Source organism: Acipenser ruthenus, chromosome 7 (assembly GCF_902713425.1).
Source record: "Acipenser ruthenus chromosome 7, fAciRut3.2 maternal haplotype, whole genome shotgun sequence".
NCBI classification, from domain to species: Eukaryota; Metazoa; Chordata; class Actinopteri; order Acipenseriformes; family Acipenseridae; genus Acipenser; species Acipenser ruthenus.
The window spans coordinates 9,731,391-9,747,412 of NC_081195.1; the positions used below are offsets into that span (position 1 = coordinate 9,731,391).

The following is a 16,022-nucleotide window of genomic DNA, read 5'->3' on the forward strand; positions in this document are numbered from 1 at the left end:
GATCTTGTTGAATGTTAAACTTCTTTATAGAAAGAGATGCAGGAAGGCGTTAAACTTATTGATTGGTGATTTATTCAGCAAGGTCATCATCAAACGTCAGCAGTCAGTTATTCAGTTGTATCGTTTACACAAAACGTGCACATTCTGTTGAACATTTTGCTAACATTGTGAAAACTACCAGTGGCAAACACATAACTGATCAGAGTCAGTTCATAATATTGACACATTAGTACCATTTAATGTGGTAACAATGTTCAGTCTGCACGATAACAATTACGCCAATGCCTTGGAATGACATTTCGCTGGTATTGGTATCTTGAGTATCTATTTAAAATAGAACTCAACCCGATTAAATCAATATGGCTCACCACTTAATGTATTCATTCAGTTACAGCTGTTCTTTCTCTTCCTCTGTAAGTAGTAAGTGCGGCACGGTGGCGTGGTGGTTAGCGCTGCTACGTCACAGTTCCAGTGTCCTGGGTTCAATTCACCCCTGAGGGTCCTGTCTGTGTGGAGTTTGCATGTTTTCCCCGTGGTCGCGTGGGTTTTCTCCGGGTACTCCGGTTTCCTCGCACAGTCCAAAGACAATGCTGGCTAGGTGGATTGGCCTCTCTAAATTGTACCTGCATCCCGTCCAGGGTGTAGTCCAGCCTTGCGCCCCTATGTCTGTTGGGTTCCAGGTTGTGAACATGGTCCAATCTATGCAATGATACCGGTGTAATTACAGCGTGTATAGCTAAACAGCATTTACGTTTAAAAAAATTATATGAACATAATTTGGATACTTTATTTAACATCATATAATCAAAGAAACTACAAAATTATATTGCAAGTCAACCGCAAGCCATTAATAGCGGTACAGTATTTCATGTTAGATTTCAAAATGTCATATTTCGTTAACTACAGTATATGGAAAACTACAGAGCAGTATGTAATTCAATATGTTAACGTAACATTATTCAGCAGGTTTAATTTGACTTTATGAAGCAAAATGTGTTAATTCTATAGGATGCAAAACTTTTGGCCAGAGCTGTACACTCTGCTGTTGTATCAATTTAAAGCACTTTCTTCCACAGCGGTTGTTTCTAATTATGAGAATCCTCTACCTTCTGTGATCTAGTAAACCTGACTAGTTATGGTTCATAACTTTAACAGAAATCCAAGGAGGTGTGGTCAGGAATAGGAGGAGCTATCGAATTACACATTGACCTGGGTTATAGATTTAAAGCGCTGTGGAATTCAAAGTAAACACGTTACAGTACTTACTCCAAGTTTAGCGTTTCGTAGGATTGTCCCAGCTCCACCGTTTCCACAGAATTCTTCTTTGGTATATTGTACTGGCTAGAGAGGGGTTGCAGGGGGACCAGACAGCTGGCAGTGGGAATCCACACATCGGGTCGAGGAGAATTAAGGGAAGAGGGTGAGCTGAGGACCAGGGGGATCAGGCAGTATGGCAGGATCGTGGAGCAGGGCTGGGAAGGCTGTCCCAATCCGGGTCTATCTAACACGGGGCAGTCACTCAGTGCCCAAACTGGAGTATGACGCAGTGGTGATCGGAGCAGGTAGGCCTAATGGAGTTAATTTTGGTGGCCGCAACTTTCAGGCCATAGCAGAATATGGAATATTGAAATTAAAACCTCTTCTAGCCTTCTTAAGTTTAGAAAGCAATTAAAAACGTTGTTTATCAAAGAACATGTGTGTAACTTTAGAGACGCTGGAATGGTTTCAATAATTTAATACATGACTTGAAAGTGTAGAATTTTGTGCAATATATTTACGTTGTACTTACTGTACTGTGTGTTTTTATATGTGGTAGTGTATGTTAAGTTATTTTAATGTTTTTTGCCTTGTACAGCGCGTCCGATGCCAATTGGCGAGTGGCGCTATATAAAAATTTGAAATAAATAATGGATAAATAAAAGATGGCTTCTGCTTTAAAGGTTAGGGGTGGGAACTAGACCAATCGGTGCTGTCAGGAGCGATCATCAATAGGAACAGAAAGGCTTTTGACAGAATTAAGAAACATGCCACAATACCAGACCTGTCAACTCTAATTACTGCAATCCCCGTCTATACATAGCAGGGGAGGCCTGTGGCAGACATGCATTCAGTGCACAAGGCATGTTCACATACTTAGCCATGCACCTGCACCCCCCTACACCCGAGACCCCCCCCCCCCCCCCCCCCCCCCGCTCTTGATTTAATATTTTCAAAAGTTGACAGGTATGAGATTTCAGTTTTCAAAAACTCCCGTATTTTGAAAACTCAATGTTGACAGGTTTGCAATGCACATTTTATTTTCTCACCAGACGCATATCCTAAAAATGCTCTATGAAAGAGTGGGGATAGAGCTTGATATACAAGTGAAAGAAATGCACAAAGTATATATTTTTTAAAAGTCTGTAATAAAATGTTGATTGCAGTGATTGTACAATGAGTTCATAGTCAGTTCATAAGGACTCTGCTGTGAATATGTGAGTATTTATATATTTATTTTATCTTGTATGGATGTACTGTAAATGGTAACGCTTTGTAACAAAAAACATTTTAAAAAATATCTCTGCCACACTAACTACTGTATCTCCATTTCCTTCTGTCTCTTTCTTTCTTTCTTTCTTTCTCTCTCTCTCTCTCTCTCTCCTCTCTCTCTTCCCCCTCCCTCTCTCTCTCTCTCTGCAGGACACAATGGACTGGTAGCTGTAAGTACACTGATTGTTTATAAGTACTGTATTTACTGTCTGTGTTTGTGTCTGTCTTTGAGTGTGTTCCTCAGAAGTTACAAGTGTTGAGTTCTTGTGGTGACCAGTTTCACTGTATAAAATATATGTTAGTTTTGTTTCTGGGTCTGTCTATGCCGTTCTCAGTACCTATGTGTTTGTGCTCAGGCTGCCTACCTCCAGAAGGCGGGGGTAAACACTGCAGTCCTCGAGCGACGGCACGTGATTGGTGGAGCAGCTGTCACCGAGGAGATAATTCCAGGTGAGACATTTCCATAACAAGGGCGAGAAAGAGAATAAAGGAGGGAGAGGGGGATGCAGGGAACAGAGAGCGAGAGACAAAGAGAAGGCGGCAAGATAGAAAGAAAAACTCATTTTCAATGTGGTGAGATTCATTCCCCTTGTCCTTCTCAGGGTTTAAGTTCTCCAGGGCCTCCTACCTGCTCAGTTTGCTGAGACCACACATCTATCAGGACCTGGAGCTAAAGGTAAGGCGTCAGTGGTGGGTAATAACAAATACGCTGGGGCCCATGCACTCGGAGGGCCCCAGAGGGGTTCAAAAGTTTTTCTTTACATTTTTTTATTTATAACAATGATACTATCCTTCGTGTTTATATTTGCAGATGTTACACATTTGTATCACTGTAGCTGCCGGTGTGCGGTGCCAGTAATTCAGATTGTATCCTCTCTCATTTCAACAGGTATTGCTATTGTCTTAATTATCCTAACTTTTCCCCCGAAGGCTGGTACGAGGCACGTCTTCATGGAAGGTTTTGGGGTACTATTCAGCACAGACCTGTGCAGTTATATTCTGTGTGCGCGATTCATCCTGTAGTTTAGACGGAAGCTGTTGGGTGCTGCTGCGGGCACCAAAATACACTACAGCAAATCAACATGCCTGCATTTCTGATTTAATAATAATAATAATAATAATAATAATAATAATAATAATAACGGTTTCCTATGTGAGACAATTTCTACAAATGTCTGTGCAGAATTGTGAATTCTGTAATCATTTCTGTGATTGCAGAATTGGGGACTCCTGGTAGGATTGGTGATTAAACCTGTTTGTTTATGATTAAAAAATGGTGTAGTGTTGGATGTAAAGATGTACGCAAAATAAAATGAAAGTAGGTGAGTAGAAAATGTTCTTACGTACTGTTTCATACATGCTAACATTCTGACAATTCAATATAGTTCAATATTGAACACTTGATTTGGTTTGATGTTTATAAATAAGGGTTAAATTAACGTTTGGGGAGGGGGCCCCACAATAAGGTCCTGCACCGGGGCCCATCTTCCTCTTCCTCCGCCACTGTAAGGAGTCAGTGACTGGGGATGATGGTTAGAGTTGAGGGTAGCCAAGTGGTTTGAGCTGAGGGTCTGGGAGGCATTGTGGCTCAGAGCATGGATCCTCAAACTTTCTCAGCTCTTGGCATCTGGCAGTTGAACCTCTCTTATGGAACAGAGGCAAACTGAATAAACAAGTTCTTCCTGATAAAAGTAGACTGACTGAGCAGGCTAATTGTGGTATAAAGTTGAACATAACTCTGTGACACTGTAGCTGTAAAGACAAAGAAATAATAGAAAGAAGGAGTTTGTTCAGGGCAAAGTGCACATGGAATCCTTGGTAATTCCACTGGTCAGCAGTTGTGATCTATATACTGAGTAACTATTAATAACTGCAGCTGCAGCTATGCCGAACGGGTGCGATTCATTAACCCTTTCCCACACCTTCTCCATATAATTAACTGCTGCTTTATCTATAACAACCTATAAATCCTGGCCAAAACATAATAGTATACAATATGCAACATTATTTTTTGTGAGCAGCGTCTTAGAGGTGTAGGGTGGGCTTGAGTCATGTCTATAGCATTTAGCTGCTTTGTTTAAGCATATCCCTTAAAAAAAAACGTTTACTATATTAAAAGCATGGTAGAGCATAGTATTTACTGTAGCATACTATAGGAATCTGGTGTTTTTGGAAGGTGCGAGAGTATTTCTATATGCATCAGAATATGATAGAGAATAATTGAATTATGAATGCACTGTTCTCTGCTCCAGAGGCACGGGCTGAAGGTATACCTGCGAAATCCTCATGCCTTCACCCCTCTGCTGGAGGAGGGGCGGCCCCCGAGATCACTGCTGCTGGGGAGGGACATGTCTGAGAATCAGCGGCAGATCAGCAAATTCTCAGAGAAGGATGCCCAGGTGAGCTCCTCACACTCTTTCATTTTGCAGGTTATTTTTTTTTTTTTACATTGGAAAGCCTGGTATGTGAGAAACGAACTCCGTAATAGGCTAGGAGGGTACTATGTTTCCGCAACGCATAAACAGATCCTTTTACTTTTACCATTACTGATTCTCCATTTCTCTATTGCTGGCCCAGCTGGTCTATTCCATATTCTCATACAGGGGAGATCTTGCTGTTTTGCAGAGCTACCCTGCCTACCAGGCCTATATGGAGAGGCTGGCCAGCGCCATTGAGCCCTTACTGGATGCCCCTCCAGTCAATATTCCAGGGGTCACCACAGGGTCACTGAGGAAGAGGGTGGCAGCGCTGAGAACCCTTAAACCACTGCTACAGACTGGTATAGAGAACATTGCTTTTAACAGTCCTGCTGATTTCATAAGATATATTATTACCACGATGCTGCCCCCTTGTGGTTGATGTATCTATCTCCTTTACATTTCTGCTAAGACTCTGCACTTATCAGGAAGCTTGGATTCACACAACACAATAAAACTAAATATTCTAATTTTCTACACCCCTTGAATTTATTTTGAAACAAATGTATTTTTTTTAAATTTGGGGATTAGTGCCGTCACTCCGTCTGATAATTGATCTGCTCTTCTGAGAAAGTTATTCCACCCAATGGCAATCCGCAAGCACGTTCTACATTCTATTCTGAATCTGAACATTCCACATTTTTCATACCATGTGTCTTCCATAGAATAGACATTCCCTTCATCACTATTCATACCTGCTATCAGTCATACACAATTATGTTGCTGTACTAACGGACCCCGGTGTCTCAATGGATGGATACGTTTAAATCTAAATCAGAGTAGAGCTTATGTATCCTATATGAAAAAGGACATGCGCAGTAAATTGTACATTAACTTCACTGTCCTCAATATTTCATTATTTTTATTTCCTTGCAAGTCCGATAGCAAAGTAGTTCTCTATAAATGCTACAGTTTACCTAGTTATACAGATATCGGGTGTACACTTGTTTTTGACAATGATCTATTGCAGTATGGAGGGTGACGAATAATGAAGGGGGGTAGAAATTGAAAATGTAGATAGAAGATTTGAAAACATAATAATTACAGGGAATTATAGAAGCATAATTCTTACTCTGGTGAATAGAACTATTTCACATTTTCTAAAAACTAAAATGCATATTTTTTATTTTAACAGGAATAAAACTTGGGAAGCACATTCCAGAATTCTATGAACTTCTAACTGCTCCTACTACCAAAGTAAGTGACTAATGTATCAGTATCAGGTTTTGTTAATCTGAGTGTTTCAGAGTTGTTTGTAATACAGTAGTTTGTTTCCACATTTCTCCTTGTGCCTGTGGAAAGCAGGGATTCATGACTCCCTGTGTTTACAGATCCTGGACCGCTGGTTTGAGTCCGAGCCACTGAAAGCCACGCTGGCCACGGATGCCGTGATTGGAGCCATGATCAGTCCCAGCGCCCCCGGCAGTGGGTAAGACACGGGGATGCGGATGATTTTGTGGGATATCATTTGTAAATAAACAGAGGCAGCTGTGAAACATTACTCACACCTGCAAACATTTCAAAATGAAAAGCTCTACAGCAGACCAAAGTTATTATCATATAAAAATGTTGTTCATTCAAATATGAGCCACCAATGATACCTGCTTCTCATATTGACAAGGAAGGCAGTTGTTTGTTTTAAGAGCTAATATGTTTTACCAGTCATAATCGCTGTGGTCCAGTCCAAGTCTCCAAGCTGTGTACGGGCAGGTGCGTTCAACTGAGCTATTCTTGAAGTCTCATTAAAGTTATTCATTTTACATTATTTCACTCTGCTATGGATGTCAAGTCAATTCACTTCATTTCAATTGAGCTTTTTTGGTGTAACCAATTGTAAAACATTTACCAAGGTCAAACACACTGCATGTTTTAGATTACAATAACAACAACTCTCTGTGCTGTCACACTTTTTTTGTGTGTGTGTTCAGATATGTGCTCCTGCACCATGTGATGGGGGAGGTGGAGGGGAAGAAGGGGGAATGGGGGTATGCAGAAGGGGGGATGGGCGGAGTGTCGAACTCCATTGCCAATGCTGCCCGGTCCCACGGAGCTGCCATCTTCACTGAGAAGGTAAGGAATCCTCATGGCAAAAAGGCTCAGAGCTGAGAGCATTGGGTTATTTTACAAGTGTATGTGTGATGAGGTTGCTTAGGTACAGTTGAGGGACTGGGTGACAGTGTGGCCTGTTAGAGATCAGGGACAGAGAGGTAGCGTGACCTATTGCTTTGATCTAGTCATTCAGGTGGACTGGGAGGCTCTTACTCTCTGACACTCTCTTCCTTCCTCTCTTAGACAGTGAAGCAGATTTTGGTGGGTGAAGACAGGAGAGCGAGGGGGGTGGCTCTGGAGGATGGAACTGAGATTCGGAGTAAATTGGTTCTGTCCAACGCAACACCACATGTGACCTTCAGACACCTTACTCCTCAGGTAAAGGGCAGATGTTCTGAAAGACAGATCCAATTGAAGTTTCAAAGTTTCCATGGCAGAGGGTTTTAAAACATGTTGTTCATTAGCCTTTTTAGATACAAGAGGTATATTTTTAAACCATAAATAATAATTAATACTTTCTCTTTTCAGTGTTTTTTTTTCCATTACATTTTGCAGATGGTCTTTTCTTTTTTCTTTTGACTGGTTTGATTCTCCTGGTAGATATTGGGCCAACATGTGGATTGCTTCGGTGTGTAACATGACCCATTGCTGCTGATTGATTGTAGGACTGTCTACCCCCAGAGTTCATCAAAGCTGTTTCTCAGATCGACTATGTCTCTCCTGTCACCAAGATCAACAGTAAGCACTTTGAATAACTGTGCAGAGACAATGGCCAACAGTGGGAACAGTTTGGAGACTCATGGCCTCAGAATATCCATGTTTCCTTTAGTATTATTTATTTATTTATTTATTTATTTATTGTTTAACCAGGATCACTTAAGATCAAGGCCTCAGAAGCATGCTGGAATTGGTTTAATGTTTTAACATAGTGTTTTAATCAAGGTTCTTGGTCCTTAGCCCAGATTATCAATCATTGTTGGATCAAGTTGGGGAGTAGTAGTACTAAAAAGAATAAGGACATCTACCACTATTCCAACCTCACAACGTCAGAACGAGAAGTCTTAATTTGTGTCCTTTCCATGTTACACAGTTGCTGTTGATAGACTCCCCAATTTCCTGGCTGCTCCCAATTCTCCTGACAGGAATCCGGGCCCACATCATCAGTGCTCCATCCACCTGAACTGTGAGTCCATGGATGTATTGGACCAGGCATACCGCCAGGCCACAGAGGGGCGCCCATCTACCAGGTCAGTGCTGGAGAGAGCGAGAGATTAGCAACAAGCTAAACTGTATATTAGAACATAAGAACCTAAGAAAATGTATGAACAAGATAAGGACATTCAGCCCGCCTGGCCGGATTGTTTTAGTTGCTGACAGCGATCAATCTGGTCTCATTCCTGAGGGGCTATAAGCGAGTTGCACGATAATTGTCCCATGATCTAGGTCGTTGATACAGATAAGAAACATGAGAGGTCCAAGGACAGAGCCCTGCGTCACCACACTGCGTACATTTTTCCCCTCTTATATCCTCTCTGCTTCCTGTGTTTTAACCAGCTCTGTATTCACTTGTATTCCCACGGATTGCAGTTTGAGGATTAGCCTTTCATGTGGTACTTCTGTCAAAGGCTTTTTGAAAAGTCCAAGTCATATGATGTCATAGGCTCTTTCTGCTCATCGCTGCAGTGACTTCTTCAAAGAAGTCTAAAAGGTTTGTCAGACAGGAGCACTGAGTTTATATGTTATGGATTGAGACTGATGGACCTGTTGCTTCCTGGTTCTGCCATATCTCCCTATTTACAACGCGCCGGTCAGCTGGGACAGCCCCTGTCTTGATTGATTTGTGAAAAATCTTTGCCAGCAGCTTGGTGATGACCTCCCTTGTTTCTTTAAGCGCTCCCATGTATCTGCTATCTGGACCAGATGTGTTATTCATTTTGCAAGCACCCAAGTTGGTGAAAACTTGTACAAATATGTTAGATGACTATTTTGTATAGATATCAAGATAACCATGTAATTCTTGTTGCTTCTAGTCTTTTTTTGAAGAAGGCTAGAGTGTCATATGCTGATCTTTAATTTGATGTAGATTTGTGGAGAGTGTTCTGTGTCACCAACCATAGTAAAGCATAATTACTGTATTATATGTTTGAGTTTTGGGAAACTAAAACACATTAGCAGTTCAGTAAAATCTGCAAGGAAAAAAGCCTTAGACTCTTTTAGAGGCAAGCAAATTATTTTGGATTGCCGATCCCTTTGCGGCATCTAATTATACAAATACAGTAACTGAACTCATAGCTAAAGAATGCAGTATTTGTATTCAGTGCTGGCAACAGGTGATGGTAAGAAACAGCTTGGAACAATCCTGTATCTGCTCATTCTTGTAACACAGTTTCCTAGTACTGTTATAGTTATTATTATACAGTTTGATTCCTCCAAGAAAATTTGCCTTTGTAAATTTGCTAAGAAAAAGATTTATAAAGGGTGGAGAATCAAAGTCAGAGTATTTTCTCCACATCACCAAGATTCAAGGTCAGATGCCCCTGTGTTCACGGTCTCCCCTCCCTCTCGACAGACCCATGCTGGAAGTGTGCATTCCCTCAGTGCTGGACCCCACACTGGCTCCGTCCGGCTGCCACGTGATCTCTGTCTTCAGCCAGTTCACCCCCTACTGGCTGCAGGGGGGGCGGGCCTGGGAACAGAAGGACCGCGACAGCTACGCTGACACAGGTTGGGGGGCGGGGGTTGGGGCAGTGGAGATTTTTGATCAATTTTGTTGTTTTAATTACAATTCATTTGGTAATAAGTGCAAGTTCCAATAACATTTGCAATGCATTCTTTCTATTTCTATATGTATATTTTCCTATGACTCCAAAGCTGTGAGGTTACTGCTGGACATTTGGCACAGATCACGGCTATTCAAGTTTCACATTTCAGTTCTTCTTATGTTCTGGTTACTTGTCTACTTGAGTTTTGTTTTTATTTTTGAATGGTTTCCTGTCCTGTTTGTACGGTCACTTAGATCTGTGTCTTTGAATTCCCTCAGTGTTTGAGTGGATTGAACGGTACGCCCCCGGATTCAAGCAGTCAGTGGTGGGGAAAGAGGTCCTGACCCCTCCAGACCTAGAGAGGATCTTTGGGCTGACAGGAGGGGTATGTAACCAGCTTCTTCCTCTGGTATTATTTACTCTGACCGTCTTTTACCTCACAGAGTTTAGAAATGCAGAATCTGTTACAATACTGTATTACAAAGAAAAACTTTAATCTCTCAGGACATGAATCAACTGGAGGAGTAAATATACAGTACAAACCTGAAACAAGAAGTCATCAGCAGCTACACAGGCCGTGACTGCTTTGTCTGTGCATTCGTTATTTGGGCATGATATATTGTCGGTGTCTGGTACTCTTCTTTTGTAATCTTTTATTAATATATCTTATTAGCAGGGCGTGCGTGTCAAATGCATGAATTGTTATTAGAAGGTCCAAAAGGATACCACAACTGAAATAGAGATGTAATTGTATGGTGATTAATAGGACTGAAAGGATATCAAGCTATACTGGAGAACAGAAAAAAAAAGAAAGGATTGTTAAAGAATGCTGTCACCACAGGTTAGGTATAAAAAGGCTTGTTTAAAAATCATTTGTTGGATCAGAGGAAGGAATGAGGACTGCACACTCTGTCATCCCTCAAATTGGTAATTCTGTGCATAGAATGCCTTTTTCACATTGCATGCTGATTTTGATGTTTAATAAAGCATTAGTATTAAACTGACTACTTGTTGTATTGAGCGAGTCACTCTGGGTTAATTCACAAAATAAGCCTCACATCCAGTGAGCCAGTAATACCTGGAGCAACTTCACTAGCTCTGTCTGAATCTAGTTGCCACTTGCAAACCTGTCTACACTGTGTTCTAAATAGAGTTTGTTGTGTTCTTTAAATAAACAACATTTATAATATAATTCTTCATTGATTTGCTGGTTGATTAGATGAATTTGAATTTTTTTTTTATTTCTAGAATATTTTTCATGGAGCAATGACATTGGATCAGCTCTATCTAGCAAGACCTTTGCCCTCGTTCTCAGACTACCGTTCACCTATCCGAGGACTGTATTTGTGTGGGAGTGGTGCGCATCCAGGTATGTGATTGGACAGTAATGAATCAGCTAAGTCCAAGGAGCACTCTTCATACCAGTCTTGGCAGTCACATTGCAGAACCTCACTTTTTGTTGGTAAAATAAAGTACAACTATGAAATCCTACCCAGCAGTTCTTCATTGATAGTAAATGGATAACATTTGGGATACAACCACTGTACTTGTGGGATGTCTTGCTTATTGAAATCTGTTTTGGAAGAGGATCTCTTTAATGAGATGATGGCTCTCACAGTGAACATACACTTTAATCAATCACATAAACTGGTTTGGAAGATTATAGCAAATCTCATTTTCTCTCTCTCTCTCTCTCTCTCTCTCTCTCTCTCTCTCTTCCTTTCTTTCTTTCTTTCTTTCTTTCTTTCTTTCTTTCTCTCTCTTTTTCTGCCCCTCAGGTGGGGGCGTGATGGGCTCTGCTGGCTGGAATGCAGCACTGACTGCCCTTGCTGACCATCGGTAAGGCAGACCCGGGTTCAAACCTGTGGCACTGCACTGCCATTGGAGCCACCTGACTTTGATCTTTGCTGGCTGAAGGGGAGATGATACAGCAGTTGATAATGGAGCCCATCCAGTATCAACACCCCTATATCACTAAAATTGTTAAATAAAATGCTTTTTTTTAAATTGTGTAATACTGTGTACAGTTACACCAATAGTGCTGTAGAATCAAGCTTCATCTACACAAAAACTAAATCAATACATACTGAATAATCTCTGGTATCACTCTATAAGTCACTGTCTGCCTGAGGCGCTGTGCCTAATGGCAGGAAACAACGTCACAAAGCCACTGTCAGTTTCCATAGTGCTAGGGCCCCTCCTTTCTCTCTAATAAGAGAGTTACTGTATAGTGAAATTATTAGGACAGTTCAATTAACAGCACCACACAACACCTTCGGGCAAGATTAGAAGCTAAAAGTGGAAACTGCTTTACTTCAAAGGAAGAGAGAGGGCCGAACTAGTGACAAAGTATAGTACACTGGTACTATCAATACACATTTAAACAGCTCTCCTTCCATTAGCAATCTCTTACAGAAATGATGCATTGAAATCTATCTTGCAGCTCCATTTTGGAAAGTATTTTTACTTTAGATTTACTTTGACTACCTCAGTATAAGATCACTTCATGTGCAGCAGGTATTAGGGCCCCTAGGCCCACATAAGGGACACAGGTAAGGCCCTAGTACACGATGCAGATAAAGTTAATTTAGTTGTAGTGGCATAGTGTTGTGCCAGTCAGTCAATATACAAACTGAAAAATACATTTAAAAAAACAAAAACAACTTGAATGATATTTTGCTGATGGGAGTTAACTTGCCAGCATTGTTTTCTAGATTGTGTGTCAATTTACAGTGTAACCACGGTCTGCCAATATATTAGGTCAATTTAGAGGTTTAAGAATTATACAAGTAGGCCTACCATGTATTCCAGTTATAATTGCATGTCTGACAATTGCATATGCCGGTTTAAATTTTAAAAAGTGAAGCACATCTCTTATGAAAATGCACATGCAGTAGATTCCTGTTAATTACACAAAACAAAATTTAGATCAGGCTAAAATCCAAATAGTTGTTGATTTCAGGAATAAAATAAGGTATGATATGTATCTATACACTGCCCATGGATACTTATCAAATACTAATGTATGTTTTTCACTTTAATGTGTAACATTTCTTAGGTTACTCATGAGTATAAAATGTTTAGAAAGTCATTCGTGCACAGAAAGTTTAACATGACGAGGTGCTTACTGGAGACAAGTGGATACTACAACCACCTGTATCAGAGACAATTATATAATTCTCTGATACAGCTGTTTTATAGATCTTGGAACTTTTCGCACTGCTGTACTGCTGTAAACAGATGTGTATCTGTTCGTTTGTTTGTCATTTTTGTGTATTGTGAGACTGCCCACACCATTAGAGGAATTGGGGGGGGGGGGGTGTAAAGGTGTGTATGCGGGGTGGGGGAGATCATTTGGGGATCATAGTCAGGTGCGTGAGTGCGTGTGTGTCTGCCGGTGTGTTTGGGGGTAAATGGGGGAACGAGTGTATGTGGGGTGGTAGTTGAGGCTCCCTATGACCCCCCCCCCCCCCCTTTGTCTTCAGGGGCTGTGGTAGTTCCTGGGGTCAGAGGTTAGTCCAACACGGGAACAGCAGGGGTGCAGCGATTGGAAGGGAGGGGATCACGGGGGATGGCCATACCCACAGGGTCCTCCATGTAGAGTGGGAAAAATGTCGTACTAAGAGAAGCTGTGTTGTGCTGTGACAAACCAGATAGACGAACAGTGTGCTAGTGTACAGGGAAAAACAACTGCTTGTTGCGGAGTGGCTGTTGCTGCACGATAGGAAAGAGCGAGTGCTTAGACATATTTTTGATTATTTTATGTTAATTAAGTCGATAGCACCCGATAACGCTACAATATATATATATATATATATATATATATATATATATATATATATATATAAACTGCAGTGTACAAAATTGAAGGCATATGAAAGAAAAGGTTTAAAAGATTAAAAAATCTTGTATTTTCCGGACGCTTTGGGCAAAAGCCCTTCTTCAGCTGTTTAAAAAGAAAAGTAAACACAGTGCAGTCAACTTGTTATTATTCAAGATTTGTAATTGTAAAAATATTCTGTGGATGCTGTCATGATTATTAGAATAGAATGTTCATTCCCAGTGGTTCCAAAGTTCCCAGTTTGAAGATAAACTCTCGTTCCTTTTGTTTCCGAGCAACATTTGTTCCATAGCACTGATTGATCACACAGACTGTGATGTCTTCAGCAGTGTGATCGTCACTGTTGAAGTGATGGGCTACTGGAAATGCAGTGGTGTTAATGCGAATGCTTCTTAAGTGTTCTACAAACTGGTCTACTAAACACCTTTTAGTTTCACCAATATACAATTTGTTGCATTTCTTGCAGATAATGCAGTAGACTATTCCTTTAGAGGTACATGTAAAATTTTCATGAATGTTGAATGAAGATTTAATGCCTCTAATCTCTGTTTCAAAATTAATGTATTTACAGGTATTACATCGTGGTCTATTACATGGATATGTGCCTTTCAAAGGTTCGCCAGAAGGATGAATATTACTGTGTACCACATATTCTCTTATATTCTTGTCTCTTCTATATGACATCAAGGGGGGAAATCTTGAAAACAGGCGCTGTAGATGGGTAAAATTTTAAAGTTTCTTTGCACTATTGTCTGTATCTTTCTGCTGGTAGGGTGTTAAGTGAGGACCAGAGGGATTCTATCATCTGTGTGTTATATTGTTATTATATAAAGCATTTTTTCTATTTATATTTGAAATGCGGGATTTAAGCTTTAGTGATGATTTTGTCCGGAAAGCCACAATTTCCAAAAAACGCACACATTTCCTCACTTTTGGCGAAGGAATCTTGATTGTCGCTGCACACACGTCTGTCTTAACAGTTGTGAATAGGGAATCGAGTCACAGCAAGCCTTAGGGTGTGAGGAGTCATACTGCAGATATGAATGAGAATCAGCTGGTTTGTAGTAGACAGTGATGTTAATGGTGGAATTCAAAACAGTGATGGAAATGTCTAAGAAAGATATACTATTGCCCGTTTCTGATATGTTCCATGTGAAATCCAGGGCTGGGTGGGAATGTGTTACTGACTGAATGAAATGTTTTAAATCCTCACTGGAGTTGGTGGAAATTCCAAAGATGTCATCAATGTACCTAAGATATAGTTTAGGTGTGCTTCCATTGTAGTGCTGTAAAAATTTGGCAAGCATGTGATGGTCCCATTTTAGTTCCCATGCTAACACCCTTTACTTGAGTGTAAAAAATTACCATCCAAGGAAAAAAGATTCAATGTGAGCACAAGTTCAGCCAGTCTCAGAAGGATATCTGTTGGAGGTTCTTTCACTATCCGTTCATCAAGAAAGTGTTTTATTGCAATTAACCCTTCATTGTTTGGTATAACAGTGCAGAGGCTTTTAATTTCCATTGTAAAAAGAATAATATTATCACAAGGGTGCTGTTCTTTGAAATTATCCAATTGTTTTAGAAAATGTGTAGAGTCTTTAAGATAGGAGGACAGTGATTCAACAAGGGGTTTGAAGATTAGTTGGAGATCAGTTCTGTGGGACAGGAACAGGCTGATACAATAGGACGGTCTGGATTGTTTGGTTTGTGGATTTTTGGAAGAAACGGTAAGTAAAAACAACTGCAACAGGGGTTTTCCACTATTAGATTACATGAAGATGTGGGTAACAGATTGTTTGAGATAGCATCATTAATAGTGGAAATGACAGTGGCCTGAAAACAGTGAGTGAGATCTTTGCAGTTCTTAATGTAGAAATTACTTTTATTATTATTATTATTTATTTCTTAGCAGACACCCTTATCCAGGGCGACTTACAATTGTTACAAGATATCACATTATTTTTACATACAATTACCCATTTATACAGTTGGGTTTTTACTGGAGCAATTTAGGTAAAGTACCTTGCTCAAGGGTACAGCAGCAGTGTCCCATACCAGGGATTGAACCCACAACCCTCCGGTCAAGAGTCCAGAGCCCTAACCACTACGCCACACTGCTGCCCTATTACTGTTGGAAAGTTGGTGTTGGGCTTCTTTTGTATAGAGGTCTTTACTCCAGACAACTACTGCTCCTCCTTTGTCAGCAGGTTTTATTACAATGTCATCTCGGTTTTGTATGTTCCGTAGTGCAATGTGTTCCTCTTCAGATAAACTTTACTGTTTACTGTTGGGATTAAAAAAAAAAGATCCCTGATCTTTATTTTGCGTCTAATTTGAGTGTCCACGCAAGTTATTTATTTTCTA

General features: G+C 40.5%; 1 protein-coding gene across 2 annotated transcripts; it reads left to right on the plus strand.

Moving 5' to 3' along the window:
- The first annotated feature begins 1,198 nt into the window (after positions 1-1,198).
- On the plus strand, positions 1,199-11,824 carry pyroxd2 (pyridine nucleotide-disulphide oxidoreductase domain 2). Of its 2 annotated transcripts, XM_034024293.3 has the most exons (16): positions 1,199-1,562; positions 2,680-2,699; positions 2,886-2,979; positions 3,132-3,205; positions 4,782-4,928; positions 5,155-5,308; positions 6,142-6,203; positions 6,338-6,435; positions 6,935-7,076; positions 7,299-7,433; positions 7,721-7,793; positions 8,146-8,302; positions 9,625-9,779; positions 10,096-10,202; positions 11,066-11,186; positions 11,596-11,824. In XM_034024293.3, the coding sequence occupies exons 1-16, from the start codon at positions 1,451-1,453 to the stop codon at positions 11,658-11,660; spliced, it is 1,716 nt and encodes a 571-aa protein (XP_033880184.2). In that variant the 5' UTR covers positions 1,199-1,450; the 3' UTR covers positions 11,661-11,824. The 2 variants fall into 2 exon arrangements, with proteins under 2 accessions (XP_033880184.2, XP_058882294.1); XM_059026311.1 differs by lacking the exons at positions 1,199-1,562; positions 2,680-2,699; positions 2,886-2,979 and having other exon boundaries at positions 3,341-4,928.
- Positions 11,825-16,022: the final 4,198 nt, after the last annotated feature.

Coding starts and splice junctions, on each gene's coding strand:
- pyroxd2 (XM_034024293.3), top strand. CDS start 1,451: ATGGCAGGATCGTGGAGCAGGGCTGGGAAGGCTGTCCCAATCCGGGTC. Junction 6,204..6,337: donor TAACTGCTCCTACTACCAAA/GTAAGTGACTAA, acceptor CTGTGTTTACAG/ATCCTGGACCGCTGGTTTGA. Junction 6,436..6,934: donor CCCAGCGCCCCCGGCAGTGG/GTAAGACACGGG, acceptor GTGTGTGTTCAG/ATATGTGCTCCTGCACCATG.